Raw genomic sequence first — 27,355 nt, forward strand, 5'->3', positions numbered from 1 at the left:
CTGCAGCTGCCAAGAAGTTGACCTTTGCTTGCCTCCAATGTCATTTTTTGGGTGTTAGGATAACATCAAGTAAATCCTGCTTTTCTTTGATTTTCCTCCATTGTAATATTGGATCATAGGAGCTGCATTCTGAATCTGCTGCGTCTGTGTGAGCTGGACTGGCTCCGCCCACACATGCCCATCTTGGGAAGAGGAGGAAGTACTTCCTCTGGTGGTGCCATGTGCCAGAGCAAAGCTGCCTAATTGTGGGAGGAGTCAAAGGTAGGGCCATAATTGGGATTGGCTAAACCCCCGATGACACTATATAGGGTTTGATTTCTGATTGGCTCGTTGGAGCAACACACTTTTTAAAAAATTTAAACAAGGCAAGGAGAGAGAGGACAGACTTTCTTCACTTCTGAAGAACCACACTTCACTTATTACTGTTGAAAAACCATTAGAAAGTGAATTTTGCACAATATGACCCCTTTAACTCAAATACACAACAGAAAAAAGCTAATGGAATTTTTTTCCCTTGGTTTTGGATTATTGCATAAATCAAGATTGGTGACCGACAAAAGTAGAGTCAATTGCATGAGTTACAGCCCAAACACGGTTTCTGCTAATATTCGGTCAAAAACAAACAATACCATAGTTACATGAGCTTAGTGCAGTCTCCTCAAAGCTTGAAATTCTCTCTATGATAATACTATAATCTCATAAATGGTAAAGTTTGAGAAAGAATACCAAGGAAGACAAACATAATGATAATAAAGGATCAGACCGTCTATTGTATGTAATCTCATTCAGTTAGCAGCCAAATTTTTTAACAAATGAAAACAATCAAAATACCCCAGTGGGACTATTACAACCTACTACATGTCATTGAAAATGTATTAACCCTGATCAAATTTAATTTCCCTTTTATATGTGCACACGTTTTGAACTAATTTGATCACATTATATGGAAACTATTTCTAAAACAGTATAAGTCCAATACAGAACCCGGAAATTAGATCTGTACCGAGGCGATTGATTAGATTTAGTTTTAACTCTAAAGGAGGACAAAACGTCCCACAGTTAGCGACTAGCAGCTAATATGCGCGCAGTTTCGTGTGAACCGCAAATGTGTATAACCGCAGGAAACAGACTTCTTTCTTTTACAGATTACTGAATAAGTGTAGAGCACAATAAAAGCGGTCAATCACACTTCCCCCTGTCTTTTTTTCCTGTGCGCGTCAGACCGGTGTTGTGTCGCGAACATGTCTGTATTCGCCGCCGTCGGCAGATGACCCTGCTCGTCTTTGAAGCCTGAGCCAAGAATTCTCAGGCTTAGCTAACACCATGGGGGAAATCACCTGGCAAACAAAACACAACAGGCTTACACGCTATGCTAACACACACACGCATGCACACACACACACACACACACACACACACACACACACACACACACACACACACACACACACACACACACACACACACACACACACACACACACACACACACACACACACACACACACACACACACACACATGCACAAGCCCTCTTTATTCGTAGACTCACTGACGTAATGAAGCCGAAGCGGTAAACGCGTCGCAGTAAGCACTAAATGAGAAGCCTAATTATATCTTTCCAGGTGAACTCAGTGTTTAGGGATAATAACTTCACAGAGGAAAGTTTGAGAGGTTTGTTTTGATTTCATTGTTGGGATAAGAAATGAATCTATGAACGACTGTAATCATATGCTTGTTGTTGAGCAGAGATCACATGTTCCTCCTTCTCGCAGAGTTTTTTAATAGTTGAAGCTGCAATGACTTTTTCGTTTGTGTTTTTTTTGTTTTATCTCGCAAAACTCTGCTCTGCTGTACATATGAAGTCAATCCCAGCTAAAAGCGGCACAGTCGGGCAGTTTGGATAACTAGCCATGTGTAATGTTTGGGTGTGCTGAAGTGGTGAGAGTTTAGGATTTAAATCTCAGACATCCTGTTTCTAGACTGGATGCTTTTATACTCCAGCCAGGAATACCACTCAATATCCAGCTGTCACAGAGCGGCCATCGGTATTTCTGAATATTTCCTGCAGCTGTACAATGACTGACATTACAAATCACTTCTCCATATGGCAGCATTTGGTTTGTCTTTTTTTCTGAGGGACCTGAGAGGAGAACATACGACAGGCCTTTCTGTGATTACAGAGTGGTGGAACCAATGGTAGCATAGACCAAAGCACTGTCCCACTGTATAGCAACTGCAGGGTTATTGTTGGTAGAAAATCTCACCAAGGAATTTGTTTTAGACCATCTTGAAAAAAAGTATGCAACAAAACACGAGGAAAACCTGTCTATTTAGGCCAGAAGAAATGTACGTACTGAGGGGCTTTTCATTTTTTGATTGTCCGGGACTGGGTTCACTTGGGAGGGAGGGGAGCTGAGAATATTCACCCCTTCATTTGGTTCGGGTGGCGTTCACATTCACTTTTGAGACTGGATCAAACCACCTGGAAAATGTCACTTAATTACACCAGCTGCTGGTTTGGGGGCGCTGTAGCCCGAAACAAACACTGACCAGAGAGGAAGTAAAGAAGAAACACGGCTCATTGTTTAGTCCAGATTGAAAGAGGAAGTCCTTCCGCTTTAGCCCGTGGTGGCGAGGCCAGTTAGCTCGTGGCTAATGGGAAGTCACAAACAACCACGATATAAAGTCTTCAGACCAGATATCCATGAGAGTCGTCCTCACTACTTCTTCCTCATCATCTGCCCGCAAGATATTTTCCAACTTTTCCTTTCTGCTTCTGATTCGCGTGGTTAGTTCTGTTTGTTTACTACCCAGAATGCACAGCGCACTATGTCAGGTCCTCTCCCCCCGTCCACGGGAAATATTGTTTGCAAGCAAAGCAAGACCTAGCATTTGAAAGGGACAAGGTATTGCTTGTTAGCTCAGGTTAGAGTTGGTGGGAGATTTCACGTTGTCCAAACAAAATGTTTTTTTCGCTTTAGAGAACTCTGGTCCGGATCAAACAGTGGAATGTGAACACGCCCTTAATGGATCATGATTTTATTAAGTTTCCAGTACAAGATTCTTATCTTACAGTCCTAAAGTAAAGTTACACAAAATCTATCTACTAACTGGAAAAATGTGAGTGTTAGATATGTCTGTTGGGTCTCCATATCGTTACTTGGTCTTCACAGGCACAACCGACCTCCTGATCTAAAATAGTATTTTATCATTGTCTCACATCCCAGAAAAGTCAGTTTATTCTTTATTCTTTTGTTGGGTTTATTTATGGATTTCATTGCCAAGCATGCTTCCTTATTGTGAAGGCCAGTCGAGTAAGGTTTCAACAAAGATCAAATGCACTAATCAACAATACAATAAGAAGTATTGTTACTGAGCTACTTTTCTCTCAGGACATCTTTGACATGTAGACTAACCGAAGCTAAATCTCCTCTCATTCGACCAGTGGTTATGGTAGCCCAGACCAAGGTGGGAGGACATTGTGGGATTTTATTTGTTATATCTGCGTCCACCATTTACATAGACAACCTGGTCTGCGTGTTCTGCTGGCCGCCCAGTTCACAGCAGCCCGTCTGGTTGGATCAGGTCCACTGGGGACGGCCGGTATCGTGGCTGAGCGCTCCATCTGGATTCACCCTCTGGAGAAGGTGACGGGGAGAGATGTGGCCACAAGGAAATATAATAGTAAAAGTTTATTTTTTCAGAGGCGTTTATAGAACCTGTCCGCCTCCGCTTGAACCCAGCGGCTACCGGGCAGAGGCATTTGGCTAGTTATTTAGAAATGTCAGGCAGCTGATCTGTATGAACAAGTCCAGCTCGATGAGCCAGCGGCCCCCGAGTGCGGAGTGATTACACTAATTGCTGAATGAAACCAGAAGCAGAGGAGCTGCAACGTTGAAACCTTAGATCTGTGATTACATGAAGCTGCGTTTCCCGACGGGACGGAGGAATTTCACTTGATGGCAAAAATCAATTTCCTCTTTTGGCTTTTGTGTGTGGCGGGGTGACTGCAACACAGTTACACCCGGCATTAATTGTGCAAATGAGATTTTATCCGTAGGCTTGAACACATTTTCCATTCAGGGTCTTTAGCGGTTGTGGACATTTAGTTGTCGAGGTGTATGCTCAACCAACAGCCGCAGACATGGTTCTTTTCTCATGGGTGAGTGAGTTTCCTCACAACATGCAGCGCTGAAAAAGACTTGATTTCTACGAGGGCGGACCGCAGCTGTGTCGGCAAGCGAGGATGGCGGGGTGGGGGGGTGGGGGGGATAAGAACCGGAAGAGCCCAACCACAGACTGTCCGACTCAAGACCAACTAAGCCATAGCAACCAGACCTGTTTACATAAGCGCCTCCCGCCCGTGTTTACAGCGAGCACACATTTTTGTTTCGCCACGTCTGAACTCCTCGGACGTTTATTTTCCCTTCACTTGAACTGTGAGTGTTAGGGCTAACATTAGCGGATGGAAGTAGCCGGGGCTGGGAGCGTGGGGGTCTGGCGGATACCGGGGGTGAGGCGGGGTCACGGAGGCTGACGGGACTTTCAAACGAGTGCTTTGATGGCGTCCACAAGGCGACGGAGAGCGGTTGCCTCAGGCGACACCTTGGAGGAGAGGAGAGCGCCGGAGCACCTTACGAGCCGATTCCCAACGGTCCCACAAACAAAAACAGGACAGGAAGCGTCTCGGAGGCGGGGGGCATGGATTACACACGGCATGCTGGGAAAGAGCTTTCAGTTCAAGAGAGGATGCAACACAAAAAAAGAGAAAGGGGAAGTACAAGTGAGCGAGGGGTGAGCGACTAGAATGCACGGGGAGAGAAAGCTAGCTGATGGCGGTTTGGTTAATCCCCTAAAGCATCCGTATATCGCCCCCACCTCAGAGGAATGCTGAGTGTGGACCCTGAGTCTGTAAACTACAGGGAGAGTTGTAGTCACAGGTATTGCCCCAAAGCATGTCGTGTTTGCTTCCTTTTAATTCTTGGGAGACTTTGAAGCAGAAATGTATAACCAATATCAGAAGAGTCGTCTTACTTGAGCCTGATTTATGTTTCCTCACCACATTAGAGGCTGCAAGCCTTCGTTGAGCCAACACACAATAGATTCTAGTTCGAAAAACTTTTTTTGATAGCTATACCTATTATCTAATAAATGGTTCTATGGTTTTAATGGTCTCCTAAGGAGATGTGTGTCTTGTGAAGTTGGAAGACATATCAATGTAGAGCCTTTCTTTTGTTGGGAATTCCTATGGAAATGTCACTCGTGAAATAATAAGGACAGTCCAACAGAAATTCGAATGTGATCTCTGCAACCCTCTGAGTGCTTCGAACAAAAAAACGGACGGAATTTTAGTTGGAGTGACAAATGTGAATCTGGACAGACCTTAAACTTTTGAAAAAGAATCCTGATTTATTCAACACATTTTTGCAGCAATACCAACGATCAGGTAGAAAATAAAAATGTGACGGTATGAATTCACGAACTTGTATTGTAATGATGTACTCATATCTCACATGGCAGGAACATAAAAATAATTCAGGATGAACTGATGTTGAATTTAGTTCTTTGTGTCGTGCTTGGGTACGTTTACATGATCTTTTTTTAAATTTTTTTATCATAATCAAAGATGAGATATCAGATATAAATGGCTCTTTATTTGAAAAGACTTCATATAATTGATCCATTTAGCTAAAAAAAGAATATACCATTTATTGATCAGTTGTATCTACGTCACTCTGGCGTCAATATTAATGATACAAGAACAATAAATATTGTCAATGAATGTGTGTGTACCTTATTCACATTTATATTGCTGATTATTATATTTGGTTTGGATTTTAGTCTGCACTCAAAGACTAAAACAAGGATGATCTACCTTAACAAAATTAATTAAAATACGGTTTTAATACTAAATAGTTATTGCTGCTTCATACAGACCTTTTGAAGAATACTAGTTTCTTCCTGTATCATCTATTTGGGAATTTTCTTCATTTCACTTTCAGCAATAAAACTATGCACTACATAGCAGCAACATATTCATCCTTGATTTTTTTCAGTTTTCTTCAGTTTACTCTCGCAGTACAAAGATCTGTAGTAGGAGAATCAGGGTATCTATATTGACGGTGGCTGTCCATCTCTTTATGTTTTCCCTGTGATGGACTGGCAACCTGTCTTGACGTCAGCTGGTACTTGTAAGAAAAGTAAAATAAGACCAAACAGAAAAACATCTCAGCAAGAATGATCACAACCCCCTGAAGTTGGACTCTAGTTATTACAGTTTCGCCCTTTTGTTCATCGCATCAGAAACATTGACGACTCCTTAAATCAGTAGTTTGTCCAAGACATGGGACCAAGTCACACATGTGAAAATCTCAAGTCATGTCAAGTCAGAGGTTAAATTTTTAGGTACCTAATTGTTGCAAAGTTTATTACCTTACAAAGTAATGGGATTACAGCAGCAAAATGTGTTGCATCTAGACCGGTTCCAACTTAACGCCCATACAGGAGATAAGAAGCACAGAATTACAATACATACTACTGACTCAGCATATCCTGAAACCACAAACTGAGGTCCAATAAATTGCAAGTCATTCCGGGACAGAAACAAAATCGGTCTCTCTTTGTTGGAGGACAACAGTGACTTCCTGATAGTGTGCCGTTATAGACCCTGACAGGAAAATAAACAACACCGGGACTTAGTCAATACTCCTTCCTGTAAGCTTGTTGCTTGCAGGACTTCTCGAGTATCAAGAAAGACATTATTGATATGGTGTTCCAAAATGTTAGTGTACATGATACTTGATAGAACTGATTCCGAATGTGTACTTTGGGCTGTTAAAGGAGAAATCCATCACATTTGGTGGCTTTGGAAGCCGAGGGGAGCGACTTCTTGGATGTTTGACTACGAAACTTGATCCACATCTGAGGAGAGCACCAATACACAGAAAGGATTCTACACTTCAACTCACTTGGAACCACGAATACATCATGGCGCCTCAGTCAGAGCGCCCTGAGGTATTTTTCTCTTTTTTTTTGTTTGAATACTTCAAGCATCATGAGACGAAAACGCTGATTCCTTCGACGGAGGTGGAGGGGCACAGAGGTCTGGCATGAATGCAATCATCCCTGTATAAACCCCCCCGCCACCCCCCCCACCGACTCTGACTCACCCGGTGGAAGCACGGCGGCGTAAGAGGCTCATTTAGGAACATAGAAAGAAAGGCAGAAATCTCTTTCTCAGGAAGATTAGTGGCCCTCCCTTTGGAGTAGGCCTGCGGATGGGGTGGGACGAGGGGCGAGCAGTGGTGGTGGTGGTGGTGGGGGTCTATTTTTCCTCTTGGACATTTTTCTCTGCCAGGAGGGGCCATGACCCACTCCAGAGTACCTTCTACAGAAAGGCCCTGTGGCCGGTGCAGAGACCCCGATGGGCAGGGGGCGGGGGCCTTCAGGCTAAGACTTACCCAGGACGACTGTGATTAACACTCCTGTTTCTTATCACAAACCTTCGCTCTACCCCGAGACAGATTCATTATACTGCAGCGCTCGTCTCCATCCGTCTATGCTACAGTGAGCATTTCAGAGGGTCTGGTGTCTGATGCATTTTCATGAGGAAAGACTGGAGCCAGACAGATTTAAAACTGACTTCGTGTTTTGGGGAAAGTAAGTGTTGACATACTGTATTTTTTTTCCTCTATGCTGAGATACATCACAGTTGTGAATAATTATCTGTGGACAATGTGCTTTTCTCATGCTGAAGAGCATCAATCTTTCTCTACACTTTACAGGCTGGCGGCCAAATTCCAAGAGAGATAAATATAACACACTGCTCATAGCAGAGGAAAAATCAGTGTTACTGAGCTTGTCTGCTCCACTGGCCTGGTACAGTCAACACCAAAGTGAGCGATGAGTGAAAAATTCTCCGAGGCAAACTTTCTGAAGATTATTATAAGGGCTGCGATGCAAAGCTTGGCAGGAGAACTCCTGCATGCTGGTGTCTGGTGTGAAGTCAGGGATGAGGAAGGCACATCAATCACAGGTATTTCCTTTGAAACCATGAGAATGTTTTACAGTCCTGGAAGCGGGCGCCTAATCTGAACACATGTTACTCCAACATGGTAAGAGCACAAGCCAACACAGACTCGTAAATCCCAGGGCCCCGGAGTCGGGTTGCACAAAGCCTGTGGAAGCACGCCCTGTAGCAAGACAGATGCAGGCTGTCAAGCAAAATGTGGGTGCCCATTTAAAACCATTAACGAGGCCCCGCGAAACAAGTCTAATTCCCATCATGTGGACCGAACCCGACGCAGTGTCCCCCCCACCCCGCTCTCCGCTTTATACCCCCAGACCCTGACACACACTCTCATTAGAAACCAGACACACTTCCATTATGTCTCCACACACTGGGGAGACGCAGACAAGTCGAACAGGGCAAGGCATGTCTCCGTGAAACACAAGCACAGTGAGCGCTCGTCATGAAACAAGTTATGAGTTCCGTGAGCAGCTGAAACATCGGATCACAGTGAACAAGACGTCCTCAGGATGTTTCTCCTCGAGTTACACTATTGTCTTGTGTGGTTCGCTCTTCCATCGCAGGGTGCCTTGCGATTTCTTTTCAAATGCAAGTCAGCAGAATAAATGAGGAAGTTTTCATGAACCAGTTTGTGGCGTTTGATTGAAAACTGGTACAAATGAAACTAAGGAATCATGAAAAATGAAAGTAAAAGTACATAATTAACATCTAATAACAAACCAATGTCCTACTTTTACTGCCACCCCTCCCAAGTGACAGAATAAGCTTTGTGATGGCAGGCCACCAGGCCCTTCATTAAACAGTAAGTGAATGGTGCGTTACGGCAGAGGCCTCTTGCACACTCGCCAGCACGTCTTCCTGAGGGTTTCAGTGTCCACCACCGTCTCCACAAGCAGGCGTTAGTAATTCATAAGACTGATATCTCAGAGGCCCCAATAAGGTCCCCCAACCTCATTATGAGGAGTTTTCATCACACATCCACTAATGAAAACATGAGCTCTCATCTTTTAATTATGACCCATCGTAGAAGGAGCCTTGCACAACCGGCAGCCTCGGCGTTACATCACAAGCACAAATAACCCCTAATGGGTGCTGAATGGGGTTTTTCTTTCCAAGGGGGCAAGGTTACAAGGAGCCATGCACAGACTCAACTTTACAAGACTCACAATGGCCATATCCATCTAAATGCCTCAATAATTCATATTGTGGCATGAACAATATTTTTTATTTCAGCTGGTTTTCAAAAAAACCTTGCGTTCTCTTTGTGGAGGTGCCAGTGAGGACGCAGTGGAACGCCCTAGTTTCTCGCCGCGCATCCCTAAACAATTAATGCCCATGGCTCCTCTCGTGGCAGGCCACCAGGCCCATCATTAAGCAGAAATAGCGCTGAAGCCACAATGTCATACGACATCTTGTTTTGCATTTCAAAGGTGCCTCCCTCCTCTCAGACTTTATTCGAGGCTTCTGATAAACCATGTCGTCCACTGCTACGCCAGCCCCTTTTTTTTTTTTTTTTTTTTAGTAATTCATGAAATTTACACTCGGGAGGTGAGAACAAGGTCTTTCAGCCTCATTATAGCATTTTTTCATCGCCCATTCTCTGACATCTCTGAAACACGCGGCCCCCATGTCTGGGTCGAACTCTTTTCATGTGCCACCCAGTTACTTGTGTGAGTGGCCATAATGTCTCAGCTCACTGCACTGCGGACTGTACAGTAATCCAACAGAGAAGAATGGAATCCGCGGAGAAGAGTGACCTCTTACAACTGCGTTGGAAAGAAGCATTTGTGTTTGACCTTCTTCAGAGATAAAATAGATGTGCATGCCCAGTGTCGATGAGAATAGAGCGTCACCTCTGGTCAACGTGGTCGGCGAAGGCTTCTTCGGGAGTTCAGAGAAGCTGCTTCCATCCAGGCCCGGAACTTTACACTCCTTCTTGTCAGAGGCGGCAGGAGCTGAAGTTTCCATGTTGCTCTTCAACTTCTGTCACAGTCTAAGAGAGGCGATAGAAATATTGATGTGCAGTCAAACAACAGAAGCGGGATATACAATATCACACGTTGATATTTTCGTTTTTACATGCACAGCAATACAGCTGAAGTCTGAACACTAAAATTGGAACTGTTCTGTTAATAATTTATTCCATTAAATTTACTTTTTTTTTTTTTAAAGTGGCTGGGGAAAAAATGAAAAGTAAAAGAAAGTTTAATTGCGGCATTCAGAAAAACAGAGTTGTAGTTATTCGTATTCTAAGGTTGAAGGTTCAAGTTGACTTGTTTTACAGATTTTTGTGACGCATTTGGCACGTCGTAACAAATAGAGACACACAAGTGCTCAATGTTCCACCATTCACAAATAAATGATTAAGATAAGATAAAGAATATAAAAAATAGATGAAGAGAAACACAATAAAACCTTATAGAGATAAAAAGCAGTCACTTACATAAACTATGATATGAACATTCAATGAAGAGTCACAATAATAAATAGAGATAGAAAATGGATGAATAGGATAAATACGATGAAGTGCAATGTCACTGGGTCTTATTCAGTTCAGTGACGACGACAGGAACAAAGCTGTTCTTAAAACACTTTGTCCTGCATGGTGGGACCAGGAACCTTGGTCCAGAGGAGAGGAGCTGGAATTCGCCTGGTAGAGGACGGGAGTCACTATTAAAGAATGACGGAGCTTCTCTGTGCCCGTTTAGTGAACAGGGAGGCTGGAAAAGACTCTGACGACTGGACTATATCTCTATTTGGTTCAGCGAGTTTCTCTATTTAACCGCGGTCTGACCGAACCAGGCCACCAAGCAAAGAGATAAAACAGACTCAATAAAAGACCCGATAGAAAAGACTCGAGTGTGTTCCTTCAATGTGAAAAAAAAACAACCCAAAAAAAAAATATACGCGTGCATGTTTTTCATCTCGACAGTGTGACTAATGTCAGGTCAGCCCCTTGAGAGACACACACACACACACACACACACACACACACACACACACACACACACACACACACTGCTCGGTTTGATGCGAGGCCTTCACAGAGCCTCTCCTGTTCTGACTGTTAGAAGCCAGTGGCTCTTTGCACTGAGGTTTGAACCGCACACTGAGCAAATACCTCCTCGCGTCTGCGAGGGGCTCAATGACTCGACCGCATGCCACTTGTTTGACCCGGTAGGACCGACAAGATCATCCCGTGTTGTGAACAAACACGAGCGAGTCCTCCTCCCGTCCACCACCGCCACCCTGCCGCGCTCCGCGGCCAGATCGTGGCCGTCGCTTTCCCACCTGCTTTCAAACGCTGGTGAGAAAACATAGCAGTCCGCCGAGACAACGTTACTGCAAGGCCCGAACAACTGGATGCAATCAGCGGGGGGTGACTTGATCTTTTCACAGGTGCAAGGAAAAAGAAACAGGGTTGATGGTTTGAAAACCGTCACGAGCCGTGTTTTACGACAACAACCTAAAAGTGACACGTCCTGTCCTGTCCTCACACCTGTTCGGACATAAAGAAGCAATAATTCTTGCCTTACAAACTTTAAAAACCAAACGTGTTCATGACTTGACTTGTACACAAACAACGCCCTTAAACGGCAACCATGAAACTAATTCACACTTGCATCGGGCAAACAAATGGGATTTTTTTTTTTTGGGGGGTGGGGCTGCAAGAAAGACCAGAAATAATAAAAACCAAATGGATGGCAGGGACTTCTTGTGACACTCTGCAGAGGTGGGTTGGGAATGATTAGGAACGCTGGGGATGATCCTCCCTTATCACTGGATGTTCTGGTTACTGCTCGTCCAAAGTGTGAAGGGTTGTTTTTGGTTCCATGTGGATTTCCAACATGTCATCCTTTGCTGTGATTTGCGTGTACTTGCAACCATGTCTGTGACCCTTCAGAGGTGCCAGTCGCCTGTCATCAAGCCAATGTAAGCCGATTAGAGGTGGGCGACTAACAGGTTTAGGCTGCATCTGTTTCCTTTTTTTTTTTTTTTTTTTTTTTTAGGAAGCCAAACAGTGTTAGTCCAAGGCCCAGACAACTCTTCAGAAGAATTGAGATATTCTCTTAAGCTGCCGTTCATTGTGCTGAACGTTGACCAGTAAAGCTGGCTGAGTTTGATCAAATGTGCTCCGTGAGCACACTGATGCCCTTCGGTATTGATGGTCGCCTCTCGACCAGCCCAAGCCTTCAAAATAACAGCGTATCCTCCCCTCGACATCACCGACTGATGAACATCTGGCATCGCATTAATAGCCGTTTCCGTGCTTTTACGGCCTGCCAACTATTTGCTTTCCAATCGCCTCTGAACCTTGAGCCAATGTTCGGTTTGGATACGAGCACCTGTGAAGGTCATTTATGTAGAAATTTTGTGTGTGTGGGGGGGGGGGGGGGGGAATAAAAAAGCAGGTGCAGTTTTCATCTGAAACCAACGTCAATAAAAGCTCCATTTTAGTATGTTTTCTAGAAAGTGTCCCAGACTTCACCCCATTCTGTGGAGCGGGTGGCGGTGCTCTCTGCCCTCCCTCCTTCCACAATGTCCCCCCAACCGAGTAAACCCACGTCGCCCCCGATGACAGGGAAGCCCGGCTCTGATGGGCTGGTACAGGTGTCAGGAACCAAGCGGACAGATGGCGGGGGCCAAAGGCTAACAAACAACAAGGGTGCACTTCTTTTCTCATCTTCTGGTTGGCTGGGCAGCGACACGAACAGGGTGAGGGCTCCTTACCCCACCCTCTGCTGTCATGTGACCACAGGGCCCAGCGACTTCACAGAGACTAGGATTTAACCCCCCCCCCTCCCAAAATGAAAAAAAAAAAAAACAGACGCATGACATATCAAACAACCATTAGTTTAATATGTGACTATTACACCTGCTATACAAATTACACCGAGGACACTGAGGGGTGGGTTTGATCATTTGAATATTTTTCATTAATAAAATCAGACAAATGACACAGAAAATTTACAACAATGATTCATTGCTAAATTTAGAATAAAAACAATTAAAAACTACAGTGTAGACACACTAATTTATACGTTTTGCCGATTATAGACACTCGTCCTTTGATCGGCTGCTTCAATGATTCTATTGGTTTTGGGGTTGTTGTTTTTTTAGGAACCAAAAGTACCACAGATGATCTTTTTCAGGGTAATTCATTTTAGATATTTTTAAACGTGAACTTTTTTGTCGTACTGCAAGTCTACAACAATAAAGCTCCAGAAAGCAAACTAACACTAAAAACAAACATCCTTCCGCTATAATATTATGACCTCTGACAGGTGAGGTGAATAACACTTATGGCGCTTTTCCACTGGTTCCTACTCAACCTTAACTCCACTTGACTCGAGGCTTTTTCACTACGCTGACGTTCCAAGTGAGCTGAGGCGAGTAGACAATGTGACGTCAGCAGACAACAGGCCGCTGATTGGCTGGCACAGATGAATCAGAGGGTGGTTCATTCACCCTGTCATTTTAAACCCGATCGCAACAAGAACGCTCACAAACAGAAATAAACCACCAATGAACCCGAAACACCCGGACAGTGAAGCACGATGGTAACAACCCACATTTTGTAATATTATTAATAAATACATAAAGAGAAATACTATTTAATCCTGACTTTTCAACAGGTTGTTCCCATCAAAATTCACCTTGAGTTTTGGCCGACGACCTTGTGTTTGAGACCCCGGCTATAGTCCCATTCTTTTTTTTGTGCGTGGTATTGTACCTGCTTGTTTTGTTATTCAGTCAACGACTTTGACTTCATCAGTTTTCCCAAGTGCCACTCGATTTGTCAAACATAAAGGTATCCTTAGCTTTGATTGCCTAGATGAGGGTTTTTGTGTTTGACGTGTGTTTGAAGTACTTCCACCTTTGATATCATAAGAAACGGCTGAAGGAGGAGTTGTGTAACAGAGTTCCCATCAACGTGTTGCAGTGAATGGAAAATAAACTTTTGAGTTGGCTAAAGATTAGTGAGAGGAGTTCTTCAAACAGTCACGACTTAAATGTTGTTTTTAAGTTTGTGGGTGAAGTTGTCAACTCACCATATCCAAAAACTTTTTCTTTTTTACATCCAGACACATTGTTTTGGGATTCTTTCTGCAACAAATGCCAAACTGGACTTTCTTTCTACTGAAGGATGTTTCTGCTTTTTTGTGAATTATCTAAAAAAAAAAAAACAAACATGCAAGTCGATGACTGTTTCAAGTCTGGTTAAACTTGTGAAGAAAACTTTAATTCAAGGCAATCTCACAATTCTCTAGAGCAACTTTCAATCACACTGAGGATACTTAAAAAAAACAAAAAACAAAAAAAACTATCTGGAAGTTGTTCTCAAGTCCTGTAATGATTCAGACGTGCAGCGTGGGCAGGGATCGTGAATGCTAACAAAGTACCAGAGATCGTACATCTTAATTTTTCCTTCGCCAGCTCTCTCGCGATGACGGACTGTCCAGACTTGCCACTTCACCACACGAGGCACCGGAAAGCCACTGAGGTAATGGTGAAAGGCGCCGTTATGCTTTCTGCCGCCGAGGTCAGTCTTAAATCATGAGGGTGTCAGAAAGTTCCACTTGATCCTGCTACAAAACTGCTTGAATGGGGGAAATTCTCAAACAAAGAGACTCTGACATCACGCTTCAGTTTGCTAATTAACTCACTCTATTTAGATTTTTCTTTCTTTTTTTTTTTTTTTTAGGTCAAACCTCTTCCTGTCTTTCAGTTCTTTTACCTACCACCCCCCCCTTCATCTTGGACTTTTGTTATGAGACCTGGTGTGTGTTTTTCTTAGCGCCTCGTTCAGTTTCAAGTGTTCCTCTCCTCCACTACCGTTCAACAGCTCCCCTTTCACCAACACTGAAAGGAATGCAAACACACATCAAAAGAGGCCCTCTCATTTTGAAGATTTCCAGGCTTTGCTCTTCTTACTTTCTTCCGTCCTATCTCTCACTGAATGCGATCCTCATGCTGGTAGGCTCTCTTTCCTGGCAGCAACCGCTTGCGCGCACACACACACACACACACACACACACACACACACACACACACACACACACACACACACACACACACACACACACACACACACACACACACACACACACACACACACACACACACACACACACACTTCACAAGCGCACCACCAACTGCTGTCCCACACTCTGCTCGCTTGGCAGAAGCACCAGGAGGAGGATAGCAGGGTGGATTGGGGGGGGGGTTAGCGGGGGTCCCCTGCCCCTATGCCACCTGCAGACCCCTCCGCTCAGGTTTCCGATGCCGGGACTCAAATAATAACCACCAAAAGCCCAAACAAGCTTTTGTTTTACATTTTTTTTGGCTCTTCATCACAGACGCGATGGTGTTTTTTCAGTTGAAGATTAAAAGCTGTTGATGTGCCGTTTTCCTGAAGGGCCTCCAGGGGTCTTTGGTTTAAAAGACATGAAAAAGTGGCTAAAGACATTAGCTCACTAAATGGACTTTACTCAGTTGAATGATTTTTTTTCTTCCGTCTGGCTTTAGCGTGGATCACAGTACAGACACGGCCCTCATTTCCATTGTTCATTGTTTTAGGTTCAACTTGTGCTCACATAAGATTTTAGTCCTGGTGCAACTGGATCTGAGTGCAGCTTTTGACACTGAACAATCAATCATTTTAAATAGACTGAAGCACCTGGTTGGCCTCTGTGGCACTGTTTACCTTTGCCAGGTGAAGGTTATGTTTTAGCCTGCGTGTATTTATTTAGTTATTGGTTTGTATGTATGTATTTTATGTATTAAGAACTATTAACCCGAATTGCATGAAATCTTCAGGGATAATTTGTCGTCATCAACGGACCAATTGATTAGAAAATTGACCAGAAAACGACAAAGAAATTTTCCATACAAAGCGGATGAGAGAGGAATCTGATGAAGGAGCTCAAAGGAGCTCAGCGTCTGTTGCCATGGAGACGCTCCCTGCTCAGTGTTTCACACAGTGATGTAGCCACCTGACCTCCCCAGTTAGCACCGATATGAGCTAACGACTAACATGCTCGCGATGCTAACTCAGTTCCACAAACAAATGTGGCGATGGCGAAGGTCCGCGTTCTACCGAGTGTAGTTCTAGTTTTAACTGGTTCAAGTCCGACCTTACAGATAGAAGACTTCTGGTAAGTATGAATATATACTCCCCAGGGAGTCATGATGTCAAATACGGTGTGTCCCAAGACTCAAATTCAAGCCCAATTTTTTTTTTTACTTATATATGTTTCCACTTGGAGACACGATCAGGGGACCTGGTACTGATCCTCAAAGATATGCTGACAACATACAGCTCTACATTAACATTTCTCCTGAAGAGTTTTTCTGGAATTCCGGAGAAATCCAGCAAAATTACACAGTTAACCTGACTACCTGCTTGAGTTATTCTCTTCAGCTGCTAACTTTATTTAATAATGTGCCTCCGTTTTTACTAAATAGTCCCTGATCTTATAACAGACCCACATTCTCCCATGGCTTGCTTGGCTGAGTGGCCCATGCTCCAATTCCAGGGTTTTCAAGGTTGCCTGATATGTTGACGTGTCTTCAAGACGCTCAACTCCCAAAGATTCCTCCAGTCTTGCATTGCAGGCTTCACCATTTAAGGTGAGCGTGCACTTGAAAGTGAAAACAATTTTGCAAGGTAACTGAAGTTCATCGACCAAAAACCTTCAAGACAAAGTTTAGAAATTGACGCTGGGAATGTCCTGCAACTCGCAGACTAATTGCACATTGGCACTTTTCAAAACACCCGCAACTCTTCACTCAGGCTCAGAAAGTCCTCGCGGCTTTGATGTGTTTGTGTTGTGGCATTAAATCTGTGCTATCAGTGCAGAACGTCCCGTATCAGATGGAGAATGTTTTTGTTGACAGACGATACAACGGAATGGACGACGAGCTTCAGAGACTTCAGGGAGGACAAGTTAAGGCGAGGACAGGGCACATTCTCGGCGGGTGAATCACTTGTCTTTGGAGAAGGATCCCAGTGAGGACTTGACGCTCGGGACTGAAAGGTCACGAGGTAGACCGAGAGAGGCCCCTGACAGCGGCACATTATCCATAAGTCAGATTCACAGGTTGAAACAACACCACTACAGGCCGTGACAAACGTATAGAGCCCGGGCAGCCAAGCGGGAAGGAGAGAATTATCCTAATGGGCTTTCTCATAGCGCGCGCGGGGGGGGGTTAACAAAAGCAAGATTGCCTATATTGCATGTGCACGTCCTGTTTTCAATCACAGCTGTGAAATTGTTCAAACTATTTTCTTTGCCAAATTCCAGTTTTTAAGAAATCCGCTCACAAACTTTTCGCAGCACTTGAGGCTTCAGATCAAAACCAACCATCCGGTGAATCACAGATCGAGAGTCGTGTTGAGCTAACAACTGATGTAATATGAAAGGCATCTAAAACAGTGGAGGAAAGCCCTGTGGATGAGTTCTTACCCCACCCCTGAACCTGACCTTTCCTGCTAGTAAAGGCAATATCCTGTGGTTGATCTTTTTTGTCTCCTTCAAGTAATGCAAAACAGATGTGGACCTCGTGGCCAATATAGTAGATCGTCCCTAGCAGGGGGAATTCTACCATGTTTATTTAGTCATCTTTTCTTTGTCTTGGTGCCACACACACACACACACACACACACACACACACACACACACACACACACACACACACACACACACACACACACACACACACACACACACACACACACACACACACACACACACACACACACACACACACACACACGCACACACACACACACACACACACCACATGCATTTGCCGTCCTCACACCCCCTGAAAGACTACCGCAATGTTCAGGAATGCAAAGTGAGCCTCCCATCAAGAAACTGTGCAAAGTGAGAAGACAAAGTCAGGTGCATGTCAGTGTTCATCACCATTCATCCATTCATCTCAAGGGGAACATGACATTTTCACTGCAATCCACTCAATAGCTGTCAAGGCATTTCAGCCTTTAGCGGTTTGACGCTGCCCTCCTAAAAGTACTACTAACACTCACTAACAGCCTTTGATCATGTGGTTTAACTTACCTCATTTACTATACTTGTTTTTATTTTATTTTTCATAATTAACTGTAAATGGGATTTTCTGTGTTGACTAAATTTCCCATGGGTGTGAATGTGAGTTTGAGTGATTGACTGGGCCTTGTGTTAAACTGCTGACCTGTCCAGGATGTGCCCTGCCTTTGCCCACAGTCTCCTGGGATCTGGATCCACCAGCAAGATAAAACACGACCGAAGATGGATGAAGTTTTACCTTGTAAATAACTGAATAGCTGACGGAAAAGTCTGCTGGCATAGATGCTTTCAGCCTTCACATGCTAATGCTATTAACAAAAAAATATATACCTTTATCAATCATTCCATACGTCTTCCATAAAAATCTATAACATGCAAACGTTTTTCGCATTCAAGGACTTTTCTTTGAGTGAAAAACTAAGATATTGAAAATCTTGAGAGGGATTTTCACAGGAGGTCGGATGGTGACTTTTCACTCACTCTCGTAAGTCATCCTCTACAGGACCGGCATGTTGTCACGCCGAAACACTAAGGGCCGGGATGTTTTCCTCAAGATTGCACAAATCAGTCAGCTTTGGTGAAGAAACATAACAAATCAACAAAGAAGTTCAAATGAAAACCACAACATATATATATGTGATGGGTTCTCTCTTCACTTGGCTCAGATTCAAATCTCTTGAAATAAAGTCTTGTTTCACCCATCCATCCGCCCCATTCTCCTCCTGACATGGGTTCACATTATGATCACTACATCTACCTAAAGGAAGAAATATTGGCCGATTTCACACAATTTTAACAAGTTCTTTTTTTTTTTTTTCTCCCAATTGTGGCTACTATTTCTTCTGTTTCTATTGGCTTTTGTACTTTAGACAGGGAAGGAGAAGTTTGTATATATTCATGAAATTCATGTTTTTTTAATTGTGTTATTTCACTGTACATTTTCAAAAACGCTCCATATAATCCATATGATTTGAAATTAATTGGTCCTTGGATGATGAGAAATCATCTCTAAAAATTTCAATAAACAAACAAATAAATGAGTAAATACACGCAGACGAAAACACAACCTTCTCTGCCCAACTTTCGTTGGCAAAGGTAATAAACTGTCAACCAATTTTAAAAATGTTAATTTTCAAAACAGCTCCATATAATCCATATGAATTAAAAAAAAAAATGCATTCAGACACGATCACCTGGTATAAATTGTAAATGAACCATTTCAAATAATTAAACTGTCAATCAACGATGTGTCCACATCTTGGGAGACACAGCTGAATGAATACCTCAAAGTCCTCTCTGCAACTTTGTAATGGAAGTGTGTGTGTGTGTTTGTTTGTGTGTGTGTGTGTGTGTGTGTGTGTTACAGCCTCAGCTGTCGCCGGCGCCACACTGCAAACTGCAAAGTGGAGTCGGCTTCCTCTCTGAAGCATTTGGCCCGGGTCATTCGTCCTAAATGTGTTGTTAGCACTCACTCTCAACTGCTTCAGCTGTCAATAAGCTTGGTGGCTACTTAAGCAACACTGTGTGCGCGTGCGTGTTTGCGTCTGTGTGTGTGTGTGTGTGTGTGTGTTACAGCGCACACAGTCAAACTGGAGAGAAACTTTTGGCCAAGTCAAAGCAGGTACTTGCTGCACTGCAGTTTTGTCGTGTTAAAAAGCACCACGTTGTTTCAGTGACTTTAAAGCTGCTGCAGATGTGATAACTGTCTGCGGCTGAGCGCGGCCGCCCTGCTCACACCAGCTGCGGCCACGTCCGGGTCCGATCTCTGGCCTTTGGCGACAGGAGGGTCGTCCCTCCTCTTGAAGCTGTGTGCACATGTGTTTTTGCTGAGGGTGCGTTTATAGCGACGGCCAAAGCACATTTCCAGGTGAGATTTTGTCTTAACTGCAATCAGCACTGCTGAAACTGGTAATGCGTTATCCGAAAGTGTTGATAACGAGGAAGGAAAGCCAATTGACCATATTTGAACTTAATAATAGGTGCAATTATTTCATAAATATTTCAAAAGTAAATAATTTTTTACATAAAATATTCTCAAATGCATGCATTTCCGTTCAATAAACTTAATTTAGTCATTCTCTTTGCTGTTTACATTAAATCTTACCAACTCCCATATAGTTAATAAACAATTCAGAACAGTTTGGCCGTCTGACGCAGAGAATATACGTTTTGTGACACTCACTACGATCTAAGTTGTCCATCCTTCTAACAGAGAGTTAAACTTAAAAGTCTGCGTATTCTCATTTGTTGAGGGAGGAGGTATCTCGAAGTAAGTAAATCATGTTAACTGGATTGTTTGGACAAGCCAGACCAGGCAGGGAAACCAAAAGAACTGCTGAAGCCACTTTGATTGTATTGTTTGAAGTATCACCAAGTCCAACAGACTTAATATAAAAAGGGTTTCTCTACCTTCTCTTTAAAATCTGACTGTTCTTTCACAGATATGAGTGTACAAAATAAATCTCCCTACGTGTTATCTGATGCAGAGAACATGTACCGATGGTATCCATGGCTCGGAGACCTCTCGATACTCGTGACGGCTCGCTCCGTCAAGCGAAGCAGGTACCGCCACAGTACCTGGTACCGCCAAAGTACCTGGTACCAGGTACTAACACATAGTGGAAAAGCGTCATAAGTGAGGTGAGGCGAGTTGAGTAGTAACTCGTGGAAAAGCGCCAATGGATACGACCATGTCACCGTGCAACACATCCTTTTAACCTCTAAATCTGCAGCACAGCAGTGCGAAGCGATTCAATGTGGATTTTGTTCCGTCTTCACTACTTTCCCTTTCCTGGATTCTGCCACCTGTTGACATCACCGGTTCACTCCGGGAGCAGCCCGACGACACAAAGCCTCGCGTGTGAAATGCAATAATACGAGCAACCACCGTGTTTCTCATCACGCTTAACTTAGTTGATTACAAAACATGAGTAAAGTTCACTTTGGAAAAGAGCCAAGAGGAGAGAGCGGGGTGGGGGTGGGGGCGGGGGTTCTGGGGGGGGGGTTGATGGCAGCAACAGACATGTAAGGGAGGAGGAGGGGATCGTTTCAGTGCAAGTTGCTAAAGACAACCACATGTCGGTATGTCCAGGCTCCTCTCAAAGAGGAGACTGTGGCCTGGCAGTGAATCAGCAGACTTTGGAATCTAATATCTCCCATCATATGGAAACAGAGGAGAAAGAGCCCAACTGATCTGCCCCGGAGGCTGCACTGACGTGGTCGCTATGGGAGGCCCCGGGTGGAAATCATAACTTACAGACACCCCCCACCTCCGCCTCCTCCGTCAGTATGATGGCTGCATTTTGTTGCCCGTGGCCCCTTCGTGATCCCCGGGCCTAGCCTCTGCATCCGATTAGGGCCGGCGGCAAACATGGCAGACAATACGCCATTGTCTGTCAGTCTGTGTTGGTCTATCTACACAACTCGAAGTTACACAGAAACAGCCTGCTGGTTGTTTGATGAGGAAGCGATCATGATACAGTGACGGGAAGTCATGATCCCCTCTGTGTGACAATATCAAACAGCCAGTATTCTTACTGTCAAGAGGTGAAGTGGAATCAGGAGTCCTACTGTACTGCCTGTTAAAAATCCAAACGTTTGTCCAAAATATTTCCTTTTTATCACCCTGAAACATGGACCCTTCAATCAATGCTAATATCAACTTCAACGGTTTGAAATACTAATCAACTCATTTTGACCACCATTAGAATGACAAAAAAGATCAATCATGACAACCAGAGAGGTTCTTCAAACACTTGTTACCTCAAACCAATGAGACCAACTTGCTTCACCTGCCTGAACAAGATGAGTATGATGAAGAGAACAATGAAGGGACGATAACAGACGATGGAACATTCGCAGAAATCCAGTAACGTCCATAATCCTCTGCGCCGTCCTCCTCCGGCTGCGTTAACACACTCTACAGCCGGTGCTACACACTATTTGGCAGGTGGTGCTAGTTAGAGCGTACAATGGCAGGTAAACAAAGGCTCAGGTACACAAACACTTGAGATACTCCAGCACGGAGCAGGTATGTGAAGACGTTTGGGTGAATTGGTTGATCAGACCCAGACACAGATACACCTGCTGAGAGCAGCTCGGAACATTCCAGCATCAATGACTCTTGAACAAAAAGTCATCAACACACTAATGACGCCTCTTTCCCGTCGGTGCGAGGTAGGGAATATGCTCCAAGCTCATTTTTGTCTTTGGAGCAGCGGGAACAACATTGTTCTCTATGAGCAGCCCGCTGTGTGACAGAGTGCAGGGACCGTCTGCAAATTACAAACCGCTGAAAAAAACCTAATAACGAGACTGGTGTTCACCGCAATGTCACCAGAATCACTGCAGAGTTCACTTGATCTTAGTACAACACTCGGCAGTTGGTTAGGTTTGACTGGACTACAGGCAAATGTTTATCAAGTGAATCAGCTCATTTCAATTTAATTGAATTTTTTTACAGATTCTGTGCACATTTAGTGTTGATTTATTCATTTTTTCTTAATGTAATGTAAAAACTCCATTAGTCTCATCTTGAGACTTTATCTTGCTTCAAGATAATGAAATCTGCTCCAGCATCTTCCCCCCTCCTGCAAACGACGTGACCTCAGCTGACCTGGGCAGGGTTTCCTTACAAGACCCCTGAGCTACAATCACTATTGTTCCTTTTGTGAGTGGATAGACAATGATGATGTTACCGCTAAGTCGCTTGTGATGGGGGGGGGGGACTGAGTTTCTGATGAGTCAGTTCGGACTCATCAGAAGTGGGAAGAGTTTGGCCCTGGGACGTTAGAGGAAGGTCTTTATACTTTCCATCAGTGGTGACACATTATGTTTCATACTTAGTGCTCAGTATAAAAGGCAAATCTCTTCAACTTCTCATTTATTTGCTGGGATATTGGAGGCAGATGAAGTGGGTAGAACTCAAACGGCGCTGCAGGCTACAGCGAGTGATGAAGGCAGTCGGCTTCTTGTCTTGTGTTTCACTGTACGTCCCTTAAAAACCGCTTGTTAAATGCGCCTCGCTGTGTTTCTCACTGACACGCGTTTTCAGAAGCCGCGAGCTCCTTCAGATGAAGTACCACCATCCAGCCTGACCTCGGCGTCTGCGCCGGGACTGGAGTACCCACTCGCAGCCTCACAGTGTGGAGCGGAGAAAAAAAAAAAAAAAGAGGAAGCAAGAGGGAGCATCCAGCCTAAATATGATGCGAGCCGGTTTAACCTCACCCACTTGAGGGAGAAAGCACGGGACACCCTCAGGAGAGTGAAACAACAGGGGTTAAAACCAGAGGGGATCGCCTCCATGCCGACAGCGGAGGAGACGGGATTCAGTCAAGGGCTCTACAGATGTAATGTGAGCGGCCGAGTTTTTCCACCGTGTCAAGTGCAGAGAACTGCTGGAGAACACGGCGGCGCTCAACTCATCGTCTGCCTCTCACAGCCCAAACCCCTTTTGAATGGCCATTAAATAAACTCAAATTACTTCCCATTCTACACAGGAGTGCAGTTCAGTACACAACACACACTGTGGGCCTGTGTTGGGTTTCGTCAGAATTTAGGACTAAAGGTCACATTTAATGCTGAGCTGTGGGTTAAACAACTGGGTTTACAAGTTGGAGACGTCATCGTGTGCTGGGTTGATTAATGAATGAGGATGAAATGTTGGATTTAATGAACTGTCAGAGCTGTAATACACATAAATCGCTCTTCCTCCCACTTTGAGAGCCCTTGATGGGAGGAAGATGCTCTATATTCTGAATTTCAGCAGGTAAAATACCAATATGCTTACTGGATTAGTCCGCTTTTACAAATCTGGGCTAATTTTGATTGTAACTGTACTATTCATTTTATGATCGTGATCCGTAATTAGTCTGTCACTGCCGGACGTTGTGGCGTTCTTCACAGCACCGTGAGGCCCCGTTTACATGACAACGTTTCACCTGACAACACCTAATCCTAAAACTAAAAAGTGTTGCGCTGCAGCAGCGGACAGCTGACAAGGATGTAGTTAGTATGCCAGGCCATCGGAGGGCACTGTTGCTTGTTTTTGGAACAAAACTGCCTAGACGTGTGTGCAGAGAACAATACGCTATAAATTATAACAAAATGGAGAGAACCCGACATTCTAGTGGACTGATGAAGAATCGGATGCTATCAGGGGAGAGTCTCAACTATTAAACTACCGATATGGACGATAAAACTAGAATACTGATGGCAAGTCATACCTCTACGAGTCCGCCATGTTTTTTGTTTTTTTTACAGGCGCATGAGCAGAAGGAACTATTTTCACTTCAAAAGTGAAGAAAGTTTTGCGGGATACACTCGTAGTCGTTGTCTCGTAAACGGGGCCTTAAGTCAGCTGGCGAAAAGCCGCCTGGTATAAAGCCGGTCACAGTTTATGTGTTAAAGAAGAATCTCCGTATCCACAGCCGAGCCACCGAGGCCCCGGAGCCCCGGCCCCCCATCCCTCCAGCCCGCCTCCCAGTACAGATGATGTGACAGGCCTCTGGACGGCTTCATCTGGTACAGTGAGGGCTTGAGCTCAGCAGAGCGAGAGGTCCGGGGCATGATGGGCCGGGGTTCATTCTTCTTTCTTTTTCAGCCCCCCATCAACTTTTGAATTTACTCAGCAGGATTGGGTGGTGGTTGTGCTGGAGGAGGTGGAGAGTGTTGTTGTCCATGGTGGGGAGGTGCCCCTCCTCCTCCTCCTTCTTGGAGTCACTCAGACTTCACCCTCTTCACCCACTCTCCTCCGGCCCTCCACTCTGTCCCTGTGCGCTAGACTTCATTGGTATTTGCTTTAAAAAAAAAAAAAAAGAAATGCACCCCCTCCTTCCACACACACACACACACACACACACACACACACACACACACACACACACACACACACACACACACACACACACACACACACACACACACACACACACACACACACACACACACACACACACACCTTTTCCAGTATATTTCTGTGTTTCCAGAGAAGAAAAGGGGCTCAGAAAAAGACACAACCAGATCAATAAAGTGGTTCCTGGGCGGAAACGTGGGACTACATCAGCACACACACACACACACACACACACACACACACACACACACACACACACACACACACACACACACACACACACACACACACACACACACACACACACACACACACACACACACACACACACAGTGTGAGGAGATGAAAGTGACATGGCCACTATAGGGTCTGTGAACGCTGCAGAGCGGAGCCCCCGGACTGAGGCTGAATGAGCTGAATAGGATCATCCATTCTTCACTCCTTTCACTCTCCGTAGGCTCGAACTGTTGGAACTCTTCATTCCTCACAATGGCCAAATGCACTAAAACTTTTTCTTTTTTTTTTTTCTTCTAATGCAAATCATCCCCCCCCCCCCCCCAGCCCTGATCACCGTTGTCATCATGTGAAGCAGAAAACACAATGAACATGCTTGACTGTTTTTGTTTTTCTTCTCAAACATCACAACTATAGCTTGTTATTTTTAATCCACTTCAATTATTCCTTCATTCAACTCAGTTTAAAAATTTACCAACTTTTCTCCGCCTGTGTCTCATTTTACTTAAAAAAAGAAAATCATTCAAGCACTGATTTTCAAACAGCAAAGGAAAAGAAAAAACAAATCCCTGCAAAACAAACACTTTCTTTCTTTCTTTCTTTCTTACTTTTTCAGCCCCCTAATGTAGGCCAGAACAACTAACAAGTGGGTCTGATAAGTGCATACATGAGTATGGAGATCATTAGCAGAGCCTGCTAGATAAGAGTAAAAGCCAACTGCAAATATAGCCGCTAAAGGACCCCACAAAGGCGTGAAGTGTTTGTTGACTGCTCAGTCTGCAGAGCAAATAGTAAACTTTGAATCTTTCAACAGAAAGTACACATCTCCCACCGCTCTGTCACAGGCAGTGCTGCTGCTGCTGCTGCATCCCTCCAGCTCTCTGCTTCACGTGTGGATCTTTTCCTGCAAAATTAAAGAAGTTCAAACAGCTCTAAACAAGAGCTTGTGCGTTCTGTACAACTTTTTAAGTGTCTAAAAGTGGGAATTAGAAAGATTGTTTGTACTCTTTGCATGTGAAATCAATTTTCTTAAGTGTAAAAAATAAATATATATATATATATATATACATAAATATCCACTGGCTCCATTTGCAGGATCTCCCTCAGAAATCCATCAGCTAAACTATTAAAAGTATTGGCGCCGAGTATTCTGATCACAACTCTTTCCCATGTGGATCAAGTTGCAGGAGAGAACAAATTTTTGGGATTCCTGGTGTCAGAAAGGTTCAAAGTGCAAATGAGATGTGGAGCTGCCCTGAGCCTCATCTGCCACTGACACGCAAAAGGCCGGCGGAGGAGGAGGAGGAGAAAGAACAGCGCAGTGAAAACTCTCGCAAACGAGCCTGCGCTGCGCGTCTTTATAGAAAAGAAATCCGCTAAAGTCAAGACAAAAGTGTGCGAGTGAAGCGACTTCCACCACGACCCTCCGCTGTCAGCATCACCGCAAAGCCCCCTACCTTCTGTGCGTCTCCTCTCTCTCTCTCTCTCCCAGACTTCAGGTCCCGTCCTTCTTTCTTCCTTCCTTTCTTTCTGTCTTTTTGTCCGAGGAAAACTTTTCTTTGCCAGGAGTCCCGATTCCCGTAAACTACACCGGAGCTGGCGCCGACATCGAAACGCGCAAACGAGCCTCTCCGGACTTTACGCAAAACTCCATGAAAGCGAGTTAAGAAAAGTTTGGAAACGCGCACGGCATTACGCTCCCCTCCCTCCCTCCCTCCCTCCCCCGTCTCTCTCTCTCTCTCTCTCTCTCTCCCTCTCTCTCTCTGTCGCTCTCTCTCTCTCTAGGCACAAGTCGCGTCTAACTTTTTGTTACAATCCATCTTCTTCTTCTTCTCCAGGAGGTGCGCGTGAACAGTGCCGTGCCGTGCCGTTGCGCGCGCCCGTGCGTTCATCAGTAAACTCGCATGATGCGTAACGGCCCGTCAGTTTCCTGCGAGTCTCGATAAGTTTGGGTGCAAAAAAAAAAAAAAAGAAAAGAAAAAAAAAGAAAAGCAGCCTGGCCTCTTTCCACAGTTGTTGCAGAGACATGCGGTGGTGTCGAGGTCCTCGGGCTGCTGCTGATCCGCTTTCAATTCGCCCCCCTCCTTATCCTCCTCTTCTTCTCCCCTCTCCCCTTCACCATCTCCTCCTCCTCCTCCTCCCTCGCTCCCTGGTGAGTTGGGCCA

General features: G+C 44.5%; 1 protein-coding gene across 1 annotated transcript in view; it reads right to left on the reverse strand.

Annotated features, from left to right (window-relative positions):
- gli2a (GLI family zinc finger 2a) overlaps positions 1-26,844 on the reverse strand; it is an 85,961-nt gene extending 59,117 nt beyond the window's left edge. Inside the window, exons 1-2 of the mRNA XM_080479064.1 lie at positions 26,648-26,844; positions 9,884-10,023 (exon numbers count right to left, since the gene is read on the reverse strand). Of these exons, the coding sequence (XP_080335190.1) occupies positions 9,884-9,998 (115 nt within the window). The 5' untranslated portion in view covers positions 9,999-10,023; positions 26,648-26,844. The remainder of the gene's footprint in view (positions 1-9,883; positions 10,024-26,647) is intronic.
- Between the last annotated feature and the right edge of the window lie 511 nt (positions 26,845-27,355).

This window comes from Lipophrys pholis (assembly GCF_963383615.2).
Source record: "Lipophrys pholis genome assembly, chromosome: 13".
Classification (NCBI taxonomy): Eukaryota; Metazoa; Chordata; class Actinopteri; order Blenniiformes; family Blenniidae; genus Lipophrys; species Lipophrys pholis.